The sequence below is a fragment of the Argentina anserina genome, chromosome 6 (genome assembly GCF_933775445.1).
Source record: "Argentina anserina chromosome 6, drPotAnse1.1, whole genome shotgun sequence".
NCBI lineage: Eukaryota > Viridiplantae > Streptophyta > Magnoliopsida > Rosales > Rosaceae > Argentina > Argentina anserina.
In genome coordinates this window covers 6851710-6866934 of record NC_065877.1, presented here as the reverse complement: position 1 = coordinate 6866934, position 15225 = coordinate 6851710, and the positions used below count along the sequence as shown (strand labels likewise).

General features: G+C 38.5%; 2 protein-coding genes and 1 pseudogene across 2 annotated transcripts; all 3 read left to right on the top strand.

Annotated features, from left to right (window-relative positions):
• The first annotated feature begins 4975 nt into the window (after positions 1-4975).
• Positions 4976-8100, top strand: LOC126798886 (protein RETICULATA, chloroplastic). The gene is made up of 8 exons (XM_050525966.1): positions 4976-5217; positions 5490-6169; positions 6269-6367; positions 6751-6971; positions 7118-7187; positions 7263-7342; positions 7459-7523; positions 7652-8100. Exons 2-8 carry the CDS (start codon positions 5528-5530, stop codon positions 7843-7845), a joined length of 1371 nt encoding a protein of 456 aa, XP_050381923.1. The 5' UTR covers positions 4976-5217; positions 5490-5527; the 3' UTR covers positions 7846-8100.
• Positions 8101-8404: 304 nt separating this feature from the next.
• Positions 8405-10373, top strand: LOC126796758 (protein NRT1/ PTR FAMILY 2.8-like; annotated as a pseudogene).
• A 693-nt stretch (positions 10374-11066) lies between these two features.
• LOC126800107 (protein MIZU-KUSSEI 1) lies at positions 11067-13812 on the top strand. Its single transcript, XM_050527398.1, has 2 exons — positions 11067-11776; positions 13662-13812. Exons 1-2 carry the CDS (start codon positions 11067-11069, stop codon positions 13768-13770), a joined length of 819 nt encoding a protein of 272 aa, XP_050383355.1. The 3' UTR covers positions 13771-13812.
• The last annotated feature ends 1413 nt before the right edge of the window (positions 13813-15225 follow it).

The following is a 15225-nucleotide window of genomic DNA, read 5'->3' as shown; positions in this document are numbered from 1 at the left end:
TGTTAAAAACTTGCCGCATAATTATAGAATTAGATTATAGTACTTTATTGCTGAACCCAGTATCACTTTCATGTGCTAAAAGTAGCACTAACTCTAGGAGATAGCCTAAATTAGTTGAAAATTATACAAGCGAGTTAGTTACTATGTATAAAAACTACTTAAAAGTATCCGATAATAATTTAGTTTATAAATAAATCACTATTTAATTTGATAAAATAAATAAGAACCAAAATTTACAAATAATGACTAAATGATGTCAAATTGCCACATGTCATAAAATAATGGCATAAATGCCGATTTGCACCTTAAACTTGGCTGAAATTGTCAATTTGCACCCCGAACTTGCATTTGAGTCAATTTACCTCCTAAACTTGGTAAAAATTGCCGATTTACACCCCGAACTTGTATTTGAGTCAATTTACCTCCTAAACTTGGTAAAAATTGCCGATTTGCACCACATCCGTTAAATTTAACTGTTTCTATCCAATTTTGCGTCACATGTCATGCATTTAAGGGGTAGTATTGTCATTATATATTTATTCATATTGAATAATGAAATAAATTAATAAAATTACTTAAGAGGAACACTTGCTACAATGTTTGTTTTTTCGAAACATGTTATTGATTTATATACTTATTATTTTATGTGATATGGTATGTTAAAAGATATTAGAAAAAATATAAATAAATAAATACATTGAAATTAAAAATAAATGTGTGTTTCGAGAGAATTACTATTCTAGAATTGTGTGTGTCTTAGCCTTATTAGATTTTCTGTTAGAGATAGATTCACATCTCTGTATTAGATTAGGACTCCAAATCCTACGAGATTATGGTTATGTAATGCCTATATATTGGTCTCATTATCAATCAATAAACGGATACGTTCTGTTCTATTACGTCGTTATTATTCTCGTTTTGTTCATCCTCCAACAATGTGTACATATAAAAATATATCTATACACAACACACTATATTTGAATGGGTGGGTATATTGAATATATAATTCAAAATAGGGTTAAGTTGGTAGAAAAATAGATGTAAATAAATAATTTGATTAACAAAATAATCCTCATTTTAAAGAATATTTTTATTTGTTTTAAAGAAAAATATAAATATATAATGACAATACTACCCCTTAAATGCATGACATGTGACGCAAAATTGGATAGAAACAGTTAACTTTAACGGATGGGGTGCAAATTGGCAATTTTTACCAAGTTTAGGAGGTAAATTAACTCAAATACAAGTTCGGGGTGTAAATCGGCAATTTTTACCAAGTTAATGAGGTAAATTGACTCAAATGCAAGTTCGGGGTGCAAATTGACAATTTCAGCCAAATTTGGGGTGCAAATTGGCATTTATGCCTAAAATAATTTACTTTTTTACCCCTCTTTGACCCATAATATTTGATACTATCAATAGAGAGATTATTTGCTACTGTCGATTATATAAACTAACTGCTACTGTCGACTATAAAAACCAACTGCTACTGTCGAGTTAAAAACTAGCTGATACTGTCGACTTGTAAGACATCTATTACTGTCGACTTGGAAGGTACATGTTATTGTCGACTATGAATCTAACTGCTACTGCCGACTATGAATCTAACTGCTACTATCGACTTCGAAGGTATCTGCTACTGTCAACTGAAAAACTAACTCCTACTGTGGTTTTTTGGTGAGCAAAATTCAAAATTTCAAAATTTCTCAAAACATATGCAATATGGTACTTGAATGAAAGCCTATGACATAAAAAACAACTTTATATATCGGCTCACCTGCAAATTGCCGGTGGTTTGGCTGGAAAACTTAAATTTGCCTGAAAAAAAAACTAAAAACTGAGGAGATAAAAATTTGTTAGATCTAAGAGTGACATTTGGTAATTTTCATGAAAATAAGGGTATTTTAGATATCTTCACATTAATTAATTAATCAATTTATTTTACTTATTCTTTGGGCTTGTGCTTATGTCTTAATTTGTATAAGAAATATGAAAAGTGAGTTTTTAATTAGTTAAAATGTGATTTAGTACCAACTGTTGGAGATAGCCTAAATTAGTTGAAAATTATACAAGTGACTTAGTTATTATATATGGACGTAATATCTAAGGAAAAATGCCTATTTCAATGACAAAATCCAAAATGTGCCCATTTCAACACAAGGTAACCAAACATTTGCCTAATTAGTACAAAAACTATTGTTTTGTATATATTTTTAGATGATTTTACCCTCATTGATATATACACTTATATAGAGAGAGTTAATGAGAGATATCACGCTGCCGGAACCTTGCCGAACTCTAACTCCAATGACTCCGGCCACCGTCACCAGAAAAATTACTAGCACCCAGTAACCCTCCATACTAGTAATCTCCAATAATAAATTATTGACACCTAGTAACCCCTCAAATAACAAATTATTAACACCCAGTAACCCTAATAACAAATTACTAACATCCAGTAACCTCTAATAACAAATTATTGACACATAGTAACATCCAATAATAGATTATTGACACTTGATAACCTCTCAAATAACAAATTACTGACACCGAGTAACCCCACCACCCTAAAAAACAGCGCATAACAATGTTTTGTTTTTAGGGCCTAGACTCTAAACCTTAAACCATAAACGCACCTGAAATTTTAGAGTTTCCCAAGGGTATAGGATTTAGAAAAGTTTTAGGGTTAAAGTGTTAAACATTGTCACACTATGTATCACACCACATGCGTATAAAAAAAACGACGCATAACAATGTTTAGCATTTAGGGTCTAGGGATACTGATGTTAGGAAATTCGGGTCACCTTCCAAACTCCCTAGCCCAAGACCAAAACTAATTGAAGACAATAACCAATAACAATACAAGCGAACATAAGAATTAATGAGGTTCGGTCAAAACATTTGACCTACGTCCTCTGGTGATGGTGATGATGGATCCACTAAACAAGAAGAAGATTACAACTGAAGAACAATTCGGTTTTTCCATACTCTGAAATAATATCTCTTCTCATAACCTAAATTCTCATTGTAAAGAACTATCTAAATCAACCAAACTCTTAAAGCTTGTATCTCTCTATATACATGAACTCTCAATTGATCCCCAATAGATCATACTCATAGAATTCATCTAAACACATAGCCTCCCCCAAGTGCTATACTCACCATTGATATCTCTGCTCCCTAAACCAAGAGATACGATCTCTTGGGATGATCGCCTCGACCACGTCTCGTTAACCACACTTAAAACCATCCATTTGATGTCTTATTTATAAACTCACAATGTGTCAAACTTATAATAGGATTAGAATTCATAACAAGAATCTTAAACTTTCACTTATAAGGAAAACTCTAACAATCTTAGATACACTAGAATAGCTTACCCAAATCCTTCAGATGTAACGAATCCAAAATAGATAAGGAATCAGTTTTGAGCAGCAACTAACAACTGGCACCCAATAACCCCCAATAATTAATTATTGACACCTAGTAACCCCCCATAAAATAAAAAATTACTTACATCTACTAACCATGTAATAACAAATTATTGACCCCTAGTAACTCCCAATTATGAATTGCTGACACCCATAAATATATTACTAACTCCTAATAATCACGTTACTGACCCCCAGTAACCAATAATGTGATTGGATGGACTCTTATGCAACATGAATACTATGTAGTACTCAAGAGAACTAAGTCTAATGAAACCTAATGGATGCACAATGTATCTTTTTATAAGTTTAATTTTTATAGAAAACCATTAAAGCATATGCTTTGTGTAGTTTCTTTAAACTAAAACTTACAAGCCACACAAGTATGTACCTCTCAGTAAGAGAATTATTGCCTCCAGTAATAATAGGTTAACAACCAAAATTGATTTCACAAAACGTAAAAATTAAGTCAGACTTCGACCGGAACCACAAACAACTCATCCTTCTTAACTGCATTAGCCTTCTCTATAGCTCTGACCTTCTCACTGCAACAAAAATACACACAAACATCAAAATGTCACTCGAGCAAAACATTAAACACCTTGCAGGCAACAAGAACAGCCACCACACCTAGCCTCAATTTCAGCGGCACTATGCTTGTTCATCTTCTTCTGCTCAAGCAAAAACGTTGATGTCGCTGCTCGTTTAGCCGGCGACCAAGCCTCGCACGTCGTCGTCATTGCACGTCCTCCAATCTCATACTGCATGCGAGATAGATCCGACGACCTCACACACGTCACTTTGTCTTTATCGAAGTAGCGGTGGCAGCAAAGGCGACATAGTCGTTATCGTCTTCATCGAGGCAGAGGTGGAGGCGGACATCTGTCAGCAGCGGTGTGGTTCAGAGAGAGAGATCGAGTTAAAGGAGGAGGATGAGGAGGAGAGAGAGAGGGAGTATGTGAGGGAATTGGTAATATGTGAGGTTGAGTGTAAGGGTAGTGTAGTCTTTTGTATATAATTTGTTGAACTTAGTTATATGTTTTGAAATGTGAAAGTTTTAGGTCATTTTTGTTCATTTGGTCAAAACTCCAAAATCTAAAACATTAAGATTTAATTATGTGATAAAAAAGTTGGTCTAATCTACGATTAATTTGAAAATCATCAACTAATGGTCTTCATTCAACATTTCATTAATCAACAAGAATATATAATTATGAGAATCGTAAGCAAGCTCGTCTTTGTACTTTACTCATTATTGAAATTTGCCTCCATACATCTCAAAGGAGGACCTTGGCATTGCCTCATCCCAATCCTAAAAAATAATTCAAAGCATCCGACAACACCCTAATATCTCTAATCTTCTATGTAAACTGTACAATGGGATTGATCAACAAGTACTAAAAAAACAAAACAATCCAAAGTGTAGAAAAACAAAGATTTAGCAAAACCCTAGTTCACAAGCACACATTTCACAAACTAGTAATTCCCCACGTGCATATAACCCAGAAGTGAACTTGAATTGAACTTATTGAAGTACTGAACTCAGCCTCCATTAACTGAGGAAAAAGAAAACAAAAAAAGGGAAAATCTCAACGTCCCAGTTTAGCGTCTCCGCCTCCCTCACACAGTGATCCTTCACTCACTATCACTCCAACTTTGAGATTCCAATACTGAATGAACAAGCCCCACTCTTTACCTCAATCCCATCTCCACCCCAATAAAGATTCACACTTTCCCTCATTCCTACTCACTCTCTCTCTCTCTATTCTCTTCAACTGCAAAGGTATGAACTTTACAAGAGTCTTTGGTCATTTCCTTTCTTTACTGTCAGATCATCATTTTGGTATGTTCTGCAATTGAAAGCTTTGTTTGTTTATGTCTTTGTTTCGTGTTTGACTGGTTCTGTGTTTCTGCATGTGTATGACTAGTTTGTGGTTGTAATCGGTTTGGTTGTGTACAAGTATGAATTTCCTTGTGTTTGCTTTGGTTACATAGGTTGGTCCGGTCTTGGTGTTGTGGCCAATCACCTAATTTGTCGAATTTTCTGAGTTTCAGTTATCAATTTGAGAAATTTTTAAGATATTGGAAGAGAAATGGCTGGTTGTTCTTCAAGTTTTGGAGTATCGAATGTTGTAACCATGCGGAATGAGGTGGGTTTGAGGAAGATGGGGAGTCAGAATTTGGTTTTTGATAGTGTTAGTTTTAGGTGTATTGCAGAGGTAGCTTTGCCCATTTTCTGCGGGAAGAGTAACTTTGGAAATGGGGCGAATTCGATTTCGGTGAAGAAAGACTCCAATTTTGTAGTCATTAGTATGTTACAGCCTCGGGATGAAAGGAATTTCAGCTTAGGTGCAGTAACAGTTTTGAATGAGGGAGGTGGTGCGACTGTAGGAAAGGATGCTAGGATTTTGGAGAATGAGGGTGCTTCGAAAATCTATAAGGATGGTAATGATGGGGTCGTGCTTGATGCTAGTGGTGGTAATGGGAAGTATCCGAATGGTAAAGGAGAAGGAGGAGGGGGAGGAGGAGGAGGAGGAGGAGGAGGTGGTGGTGGTGGTGATAATGATAATGGGAAAGACGGAGAAGAAGAAGAAGAGTTCGGGCCAATTCTGAAATTTGAAGAAGTTATGAAGGAGACAGAGGCACGAGGGGCTAGTCTTCCCCTTGATATGTTAGAGGCTGCCAAGAATGAGGGAATTCGCAAAGTGCTCCTTCTTAGATATCTGGATTTGCAGGTATAAATATGCTATGTTTCTATTCCTCAGTCCTTTATGAATGTCCTGTGAACGCGTGTTTTTTTTTTCTCCTTATATGGTTTATTGTTTAAATTGCAGGGGTCAGCCTGGCCTCTTGGCTTTGCAATGAAGTCATGTTCTATGCTTCGGGATCGTATGCTAGCTGATCCATCTTTTCTTTTCAAAATTGGAACAGAGGTTGTTTTGATTATCTGTTATAGTTTTATGACATTCATGTAGGTTGAGCCTAATTGATATTATTTGTGGCATGTTGGACATAAAATGGTTTCATACAAAGTAGATCTGTCATCTATGATCAAGGGGAGAAGTATAATCAATTCTAAGAGTTTATTAGTTTTACCTTAGAATTTCATGAATTATAAGTTACTTCTGATGTGAATACATGTCTCACTATCCCTGATAAGCTATCCCAGATGTAATCAGAGGCATAGTAAAAGCTTATAGGGTATTGTGAATCTCCAATTGCTTGTGTTCATCATAGGTCTATAAACACTGTATAGCAATTGCCACATTATCCAGTATATCTAGTGATAATCATTTACTGAATGCTTCATATACAGATAGTCATTGATTCTTGTTGCGCTACATTTGCTGAAGTTCAAAAGAGGGGAAAGGATTTTTGGGCCGAATTTGAGCTGTATGTTGCAGATCTTTTGGTTGGGGTAGTAGTTAATGTTGCTTTAGTTGGAATGTTGGCACCGTATGCTCGTATTGGGCAACCATCATTATCAAAAGGGTTCCTTGGAAGCATTCAACATGCTTATGGAGCTCTTCCTAGCAGGTTAATAGCTCAAACAAAAACAATGACAGACCTTCATATTAGCGATCTCATAATCTGTTTATTTTCCATTCATAATTGTTGGTCGCCATTTGGTATGCAGCTATAGAAAATGTCAATTTTTTTCCAATTTCTACTTTCTTATGCAGTGTATTCGAAGCTGAAAGATCAGGATGTGGATATTCTGTCAAACAGAGAATTGCCACTTACTTCTTTAAGGTGAGAGGTCGTGAAATTATGATCTTGTGTGTCTTGGTTAGTCATAATTGTTGATTCAATCTTCCTGTTTTTCAGGGGATCTTATATGGAGCAGTAGGCTTCGGGTGTGGTATTATTGGCCAAGGAATTGCAAACTTAATCATGACTGCTAAGCGGTACACTACTATCAACACATACTAACAGTGATTTTGTTGTGCTATACGCACTAATAGCAATTTCAGTGGCTTTCTACATTTACATCATTCCTGACCTAGTCTTTTCTAAATTTCAGGAGCATAAAGAAATCAGAAGAAGACATACCAGTGCCACCTCTAATTAAGAGTGCAGCTCTCTGGGGTATGCATTTGTTAATCCCTCATCTGTTCTCAATATCACATGGTTCTAGTTAGCATGTGTTCTACATTGCGTTGTCATGAATATTTACAAGTTCAATAATTGGTTGTGCTTTTGTCCCAAACTACCAGGTGTTTTCCTTGCCGTCTCTTCAAACACCCGCTATCAAATAATCAATGGACTTGAACGCTTGGTAGAGACATCACCTTTGGCAAAGCAGATCCCGCCTGTGGCATTGGCTTTCACTGTTGGTGTACGATTTGCCAACAACGTGTATGGTGGAATGCAATTTGTAGACTGGGCTAGATGGAGTGGGGTGCAATAACTCGATCAGTTTAATGAGAGAGGATATATTATTGACATGTCTATTATTTTATGTCCAAATGGAGCCTGTGCCTTGCATCATTCAGCACAGAATCCTCGATTTGGAATTCAGTCCCCTCCCTCAGCGAAATTGTTACCTCTAAGAATAAGATTTCTTTCAATGCTTTTATATATCATGTAAAATGTTCAGCGGATGCTCATTTGTGGTCATTTAAGTGAATCATGCTCAGTTCATTAGGGATATTTCTCTGATGTGCTAAAGGTGCTTCTCCTTTTCTTTCCGTCGCATGTCGAGATTTAGCTTGAGTGGCTTGTTTATACTCTGGGGATGAAAGCCTTTGGTATGTATGTTCTTCAGTAGTTCAGATTGACTCCCTGAAATTGGGAACAGAACTCTGTTAAGACGTAACTAAATAGCTTAGATCCATTTTGCCTGATTTGAAGAGCAAACCGTTATAACAAGTTCTGCATGGCAATCCCCTCTGTCTAGAAAGCCTTTACCATTGGGATAGGGAGTTCAAGGTTCTCAGTCCGACAATCACAGGAATATTTGAAGAGAGATGGAAGAAGGTTCCGATTTAGGAGAGAAAGACATCGAGCTTGCAACAGTGCATTCTTCATCCACTGTTCCCACACAACCAGTCGGAGGATGGAAAGCCGTCACATACATCCTTGGTTAGTCTACAGTGTCTGTTCATGGAAGTTTCTGCATTTTTGTCTCTGTTTCTTATTGCTGCGTTATTTTACATGAAAGATTGAAACCCTGTTCTTGCATTTATGATTTCTTAATAAATGTAATCATTTTCTGCTTTTGAAGGGAATGAGACCTTTGAGAAATTGGCTTCCATGAGTTTGGTGGCAAATGGTGCTGTATCTGCATACCAAGTATAACTTGGATAATGTAGTTTCAGCTAATGTATACAATATCTGGTCTGGTTCATGCAATGTCGCACCCTTAATCGGTGCTTACCTTGCTGATAGTCATTTGGGAAAGTTCTCTACTCTTCTGTATAGCTCAATAGCATCCCTCATGGTAAGAGTCTTCTCAATGATTCAGAGTCCAAATTTGTGATATAAATTCCATAACAATTCTATGAACACTTCTTCATTCAATCTAACAGGGTATGGTAGCCTTGACATTGACCGCAAGTTTACATGAACTAACTCCTCCTGCCTGCACATTGCGAACAACCCACTGCATGGCATAAGTTGGTCCTATATTTTGGTCTGGGATTGCTCGTTATTGGATCTGGAGGCCTGAGACCATGCAACATTGCCTTTGGAGCTGATCAATTTGACACCACAACGGAGAAGGGAAGAGCACAGCTAGATAGCTTTTGCAACTGGTGGTACTTTTTGTTCACCATTGCTCTCCTCGTAGCTCTGACCGGAGTGGTCTACATACAAACAAATATCAGCTGGTTTTTGGGGTTTGCTATACCAGCTGGATGCTTTGCGCTCTCAATTCTGATATTCTTGCTGGGCCGGAAATTGTATGTTCGTGTTAAGCCTCAAGGAAGCACATTTGGGGACATAATGAGGGTGATAGTAGCTTATTTCCGCAAGTTCAGTACAAAGACTTCAGGGCAGTCCCTCTATGATGCTCCTTCAATTGTACAAGAGTCGGAGCAAACACTTGCTCACACAGAGAGGTTCAAGTTTCTTGATAAGGCTGCTGTAAGTGTAGATCCAAATGAATTGGACAGCAATGGCAACCCTCAAAGTGGTTGGAGACTATGCAGTGTGCAACAAGTTGAGCAACTCAAATGCGTCATAGCTTTGTTTCCTGTTTGGGTATGTGGAATTGGTTGTTTCATAGGAATGCAGCAAATGCCATCATTTGGGACCTTTCAAGCAATCCAAACAAACAGAAAGATCGGAAACAGTTTCGAAATCCCACCAGCCTGGACGGGTCTCACACCGATGATTGCACTTTCAACATGGATCATCATCTACGAAAGCATTTACATCCCTTGGACTCAGAGAAGAAACAATGATGATACCGGAAGATTGCCAATGGAGATGAGATTCAGGGTTGGGATTGTGATGTCAATTATGTGCATGGTGGTGGCTGGACTCACCGAAACGAAGCGCAGAAACTCAGCTTTGGCAAACAGATCTTTCCAGTCACCTATATCTGTTGCATTGCTTGTGCCGGAGTATGCTTTGTCAGGATTGATCGAGGCATTTGCAGCCATCGCCTTAATGGAGTTGCTCACAACACAATGGCCAAAGAGCATGCGGACTTTCGCCGGGGCGGCTTTCTTTCTCAGCTTATCCATAGCAAGCTACTGCACCTCCATTCTTGTCATCATTGTCAAGAAAGTGACTAGTTTGAACGGCAATACATCATGGCTGGGTGGTAATGACCTAAACAAGAACAGGCTTGATTACTACTACTACACCATTGCTGTGCTTGGGGCCTTGAACTTGCTGTATTTCGAATTCGTCGCACGCCATTCTCTGTCTGACGTTGATGGTCGTGACCGTTCTAGAATCACATCTAGTTGTGATGAAGAAAAACAATGAAACACACTGAAAAAGTCCCCCATTCTCATCGATTCGCCCTTTACACTCCACCTCAATTTAGAGGGAACATAGGAATAAGGGTCAATTACACTCAAACACCACGTTTTATCAATTTTCCAACAGAAATAGACAGCTTCAAATTTGACTGTTGTAGCAGCATGCAGGGCTGAGCGGTTTGTTTCGGTTCGGGACTCGGCCTATAATGATATCGATACTAATAATTTATTCAGTTTCAATTCAGTTCGAGATTGTAAATATCAAATCTTGATACCAAACTGAACCGGACATATCGATTCGAGATAAATTCGGTATAAATTGAGACGTATAGTGATATATGCTAATTAGAAAACGATAATTGGTAGAACACCAGAAAGAGAAAATACCAGAAAGAAAAACAGAAAATGAAAAATTGTATTTTGGTAGACAGGAATACACGTGTCGCAATTTGGGGGGGGGGGGGGCTTCTCTGCGAAAAAGAAGAAAACTAACTGCAACGGCTGTCTCACTTTTCCCGCGCTCTGTCTCTATAAACAAACTCCCTCTCAGATCGTAATCCACCCACCCCAACCAGACCAACAGTCCAAGAGACCAAACACCTCTCTCTCTCTCTCTCTCTCTCAAACCCTAACCCCCCCCCACCTTTTTCAAATCCCAAGAAACCAACCCAAACCCCAATTCCAATTCCCAAGAAAGATGACCAAGACCGACGCCCTCCGCCGCTTCCTCCTCCCCTGCTTCGCCCCCTCCTCCACCACCTCCTCCGCCACTCCCATCAAGAAACGCCTCAGCACCTCCCTCCGCGACGACCAGCCCGACCCCGACCCACGCTCCTCCTCCGCCGCCGGCCAAGATTCCGACCCTTCCTCCCCCACCTTCTCCACCATCTCCTCCGCCCAGCCCCGTCCCTCCAAATCCATGGTCATCGGCACCATCTTCGGCCACCGCCGCGGCCACGTCTGGTTCTGCGTCCAGCACGACCGCCTCTCGACCCGACCCGCTCTCCTCCTCGAGCTCTCCATCCTGACCCACCAGCTCGTCAAGGAAATGCGGTTCGGGTTGGTCCGGATCACCCTCGAGTGCGACGACCGCTCCGATCTCGCCACCTGTCCCCTCCGCTCCGTCCCCGCCTGGGCCCTCCACTGCAACGGCCGCAAGATCGGGTTCTCCGCCCGCCGCAAAGCCGGCGACAAAGTCCGCCTCATGCTCAAGGCCATGAACTCCACCACCGTCGGGGCCGGGGCTTTACCCGCCCAGTTCGGGTTCGGGTCGTCGGACTCGGACGGCCCGGTTATGTACATGAGGGCGAATTACGAGCACGTGATCGGGAGCGCGGACTCGGAGTCGTTCCATCTGATCAACCCGGATCAGTTCCCCGGTCAAGAACTCAGTGTCTTCTTGCTCAGGTCCAGAAACTCTGCCTGAACTTTCTTTAATTTATTTACCATGTGGTAAAAAAATTCTCATTCTGTGAGAGGGGTAGAATTGGAAATGTGAAAACTAGGTGTTTTCTGGGTGGTAAACCCTGATTGGGGTTTTAGCCTTTTAGGGTTTAAGAGAACAAATTTCTGTTTCTGTTTCTGTTTCTTGGGTTGGTGATGTAGGTTGTAACAAGATTAGGCTAGCTGGTTGTGAAGGAGAAGATTCTATGTAGAAATTTTGTATCACTAGAATGTGATGGAACAGATCAATGGGAAATTCATGGATTCATGAAGTTTTAGGTTCAGTTCTTTTGGTTTCTGGTTCTTTGTGTATATACTAATTGAGAATTTGAGTTCATTGTTGTTCATCTTTTATTCCAAAATGTTTAGAATTTTACAACTTCAGTGTAATGGCTTGTGTTCACCGTCTGTGGTGCTTATGATTGTTGATGTGGGTTCTGAAGCAGTGTACTCCACTAGTGCTTGAGATTTTGAATCTTCTTTTCCAAGGGTTTTAGTTGTTTGAATGCAAAGTTTATTTAGTCATCTATTGCATAGTACAGTTCTGGACCACTTCAAAGAATGAACACTTGTGGTTGCACCTCTTCTACAAGTTTTTACCAACAGAATATATTTTCAGTATGACTGTTATGATTTTAACACTTCCTAATGCAAGAAAACTTTTACTTTAAACTCAAAGTTGATTTTTTCAGACTCAAAAATGACATTACCAGTACAACTTTAAATCTCCACCACCTAAATTCTTCTTAGTTTGAGTTATACATAGCCTAATTAGAATCTTCTGCAGCACCTTAACTTCTGTAAGAACCAAGAACTCATCATCCTTCGAGTAATAGTCACTAAAATGCTGGAAGGAAAAGCTGTGGTGCGCGAAAAGGACATGCCAACTCTTATGCAGGGTCATGCCATGCAATTGGCTTACAAGACTCTTGATCTACATGAAGTTTCTGATTGTCGATCCATGACTCACTACATCAAGCAGGTCTGTTAAAGTTTACCCCTGAAATTAGATACTCTTCACTGGGCTCTTATATACGAGTACATCATTACATCTCCTCTAAACAATAAAAAAAAAGAAGAAAAACAAAGTTATTTTGTGATTCTCATCATGTCTTTCATCAGCTGAATTTTATGAAGTCGTCACAAATTGACAGTCTGATCAAAAGGCTTCAATATGTGGTCAAGGCCAGAATAGAAAAGGATTTCCTTTTTCAAAAGAAATGCAGGGACAAGGATCCAAAGCCTAAATTTCCAGCAAGACATGGTAGCATTTTATTCTGGAAGGAACTGAAAAACCAATTCAATATCATAGATTGGATAATCTTTCCCAAGTAGCAGAGTTTAGCTAAAACTTTAGGCTTAAATTAGTCTGTTTAAAGTGGTATAAGTTCCTTTATGTTAGGATAAAAGTTTAAATCTTTTAGTTCAAGAAAGCTGTCTAATTAAACTAATTAAAAGGGTTTAGTATGCTATTTTTATAATTAAATTATCTAGGTTCTTAAAGGGAAGTTGAGGGACTAGTATTAAGTTAAGCTTTAGAGTTGAATATCTATTGTGCTCCTGTCTGGAAAAAGTAGATATTCTCTTACTTTCTGTCTGGAAAAACACCTTCTCAAAGTAGAAATGGGTCTGTTCATTTGCTATAAGTGGCAATGCAGATGGCTTTAACTGTTTAACTTTCACTCTAATTTCACATATGATCAATGATTCAATCAATTAGTGATGGGATTAGAATGACTTTACCTTGCTCACATGCTTAGTGGATTAGACAAAAAGTAGTTGCATGGTTTCCCTAAAGATTTTGCAGAAATAATTATTAGCTTACCAAGCTTTCAATTGTCGTGAGCAGAAATTTGATGAAGCTTATGGTCCTGCCTGGCACTGTGTGGTGGGCAAAGACTTTGGATCTTGCATCACGCATTTGCGCGGTAGTTTCATTTTCTTCCATGTGGAGATGATGGAGTTTCTTATATTCAAACATAGCACAGACTCTAGTGAAAGCAGGGAAGAGGCTATTGGAGTTCTGCAAAATGGAAGCTTATCAGATTAGAATACTTGACATATCCAGTTAGTATGTATTTAGCATCTGCATCGATCATGCCTTGGTATAAGGTCTCTTTTTCTTTTATGTGGATCAGAAATGTTATATAAGCAGGAACGAACACTGTATGACAGAAGCTATGTTTTCAATCAACTTCAAAAGATTATATTGTACAATTGTGTCTATTCAAAGTTCACTCGTAGGAAAAGTTAGGAATATCATTCCATCACATCCTGCTACCGTAGCTTGAACATCAAGGAGTAAATATCATTTCCTTAACAGAATCTAGTTGTGAAATTGTCGTATACTGTAATTCTTTTCTCATCTAGAAAAGTAGATATGACCGTCCACCAAGGATGTTTGCTTGTCGTGAATGGCAAGTATGGCCTTCATAGTGGCCTTCAAAATGTAAAAATCAACAAGACTTGTTCATTGTATTAATTAGCAATAAAAATCAGTCGACACCTGATTTACTTATAAAAGAAGAGTAAAAAAAAAACAACAACAGCAAAAATTAAAAGATCTTCCATTAGGTTTTTCCCCATTCCTGAAGTAGAATATTTATCGTTGCCCCTTGTACAGCCTCAGGATCACTGTCTAACGTTGATTTGATCTGTATTGCATAAGGAACGAAGAGAAATATCTTCACAGCCAAAGTAATAAACTATAACCAACATCGCCATGTAGTGATATATATGGATGTTTACATCATCACTTGAGGAGGTGCAAAAGGTTGCTATATATTAAGAGAAATTTCTGTGGGATTGATTTACCTGAGACAACAAACCGAAAACCTGATCAATTGATCAGCATGCTGGAATCCCATTTCTACCGTTATTCTTGTAACAAAAATGAGGGTGATCTGAAATACAAAAACAGATAATAAAAAGCATATGAGAATCAAAAGGTTCATCAAGTTCTTTAGTTTCATGAGTTTTCACAAGTCTTGCATTGCCAGTGAGGACGAGGTAATCCGCATCCCAAGGGTTAGATACAACACACATATGAGCAGATACAAACCTCAGGATGCAGATTACCCTATCCTCACACAATAAGAGAAGGTTCTTAGGTGTAGCAAGGAGTGTGTGAGCCTAATCTTATAAGAGCATTCAGTATTTATAGTGTTCTTAAAGTGAAGATGATTATAAAATGCAATGAGGGGTGCATAAAGCACAAAGGTTAGGTGTGTACAATCGATTCTGTTCTCGCATGACCAATGAATCAATGATACTGTCTTCCAATTGTAGCTTTCAAAGACACATCTTACAAGCCTTGACTGCTTTTCAGGATGTTAAGAGATCTTGCATTAATGCCTTGGCTATAATGAAAGTTTCTCATCAAATTATGGGATTAAAATCCAAAAATACCAGCT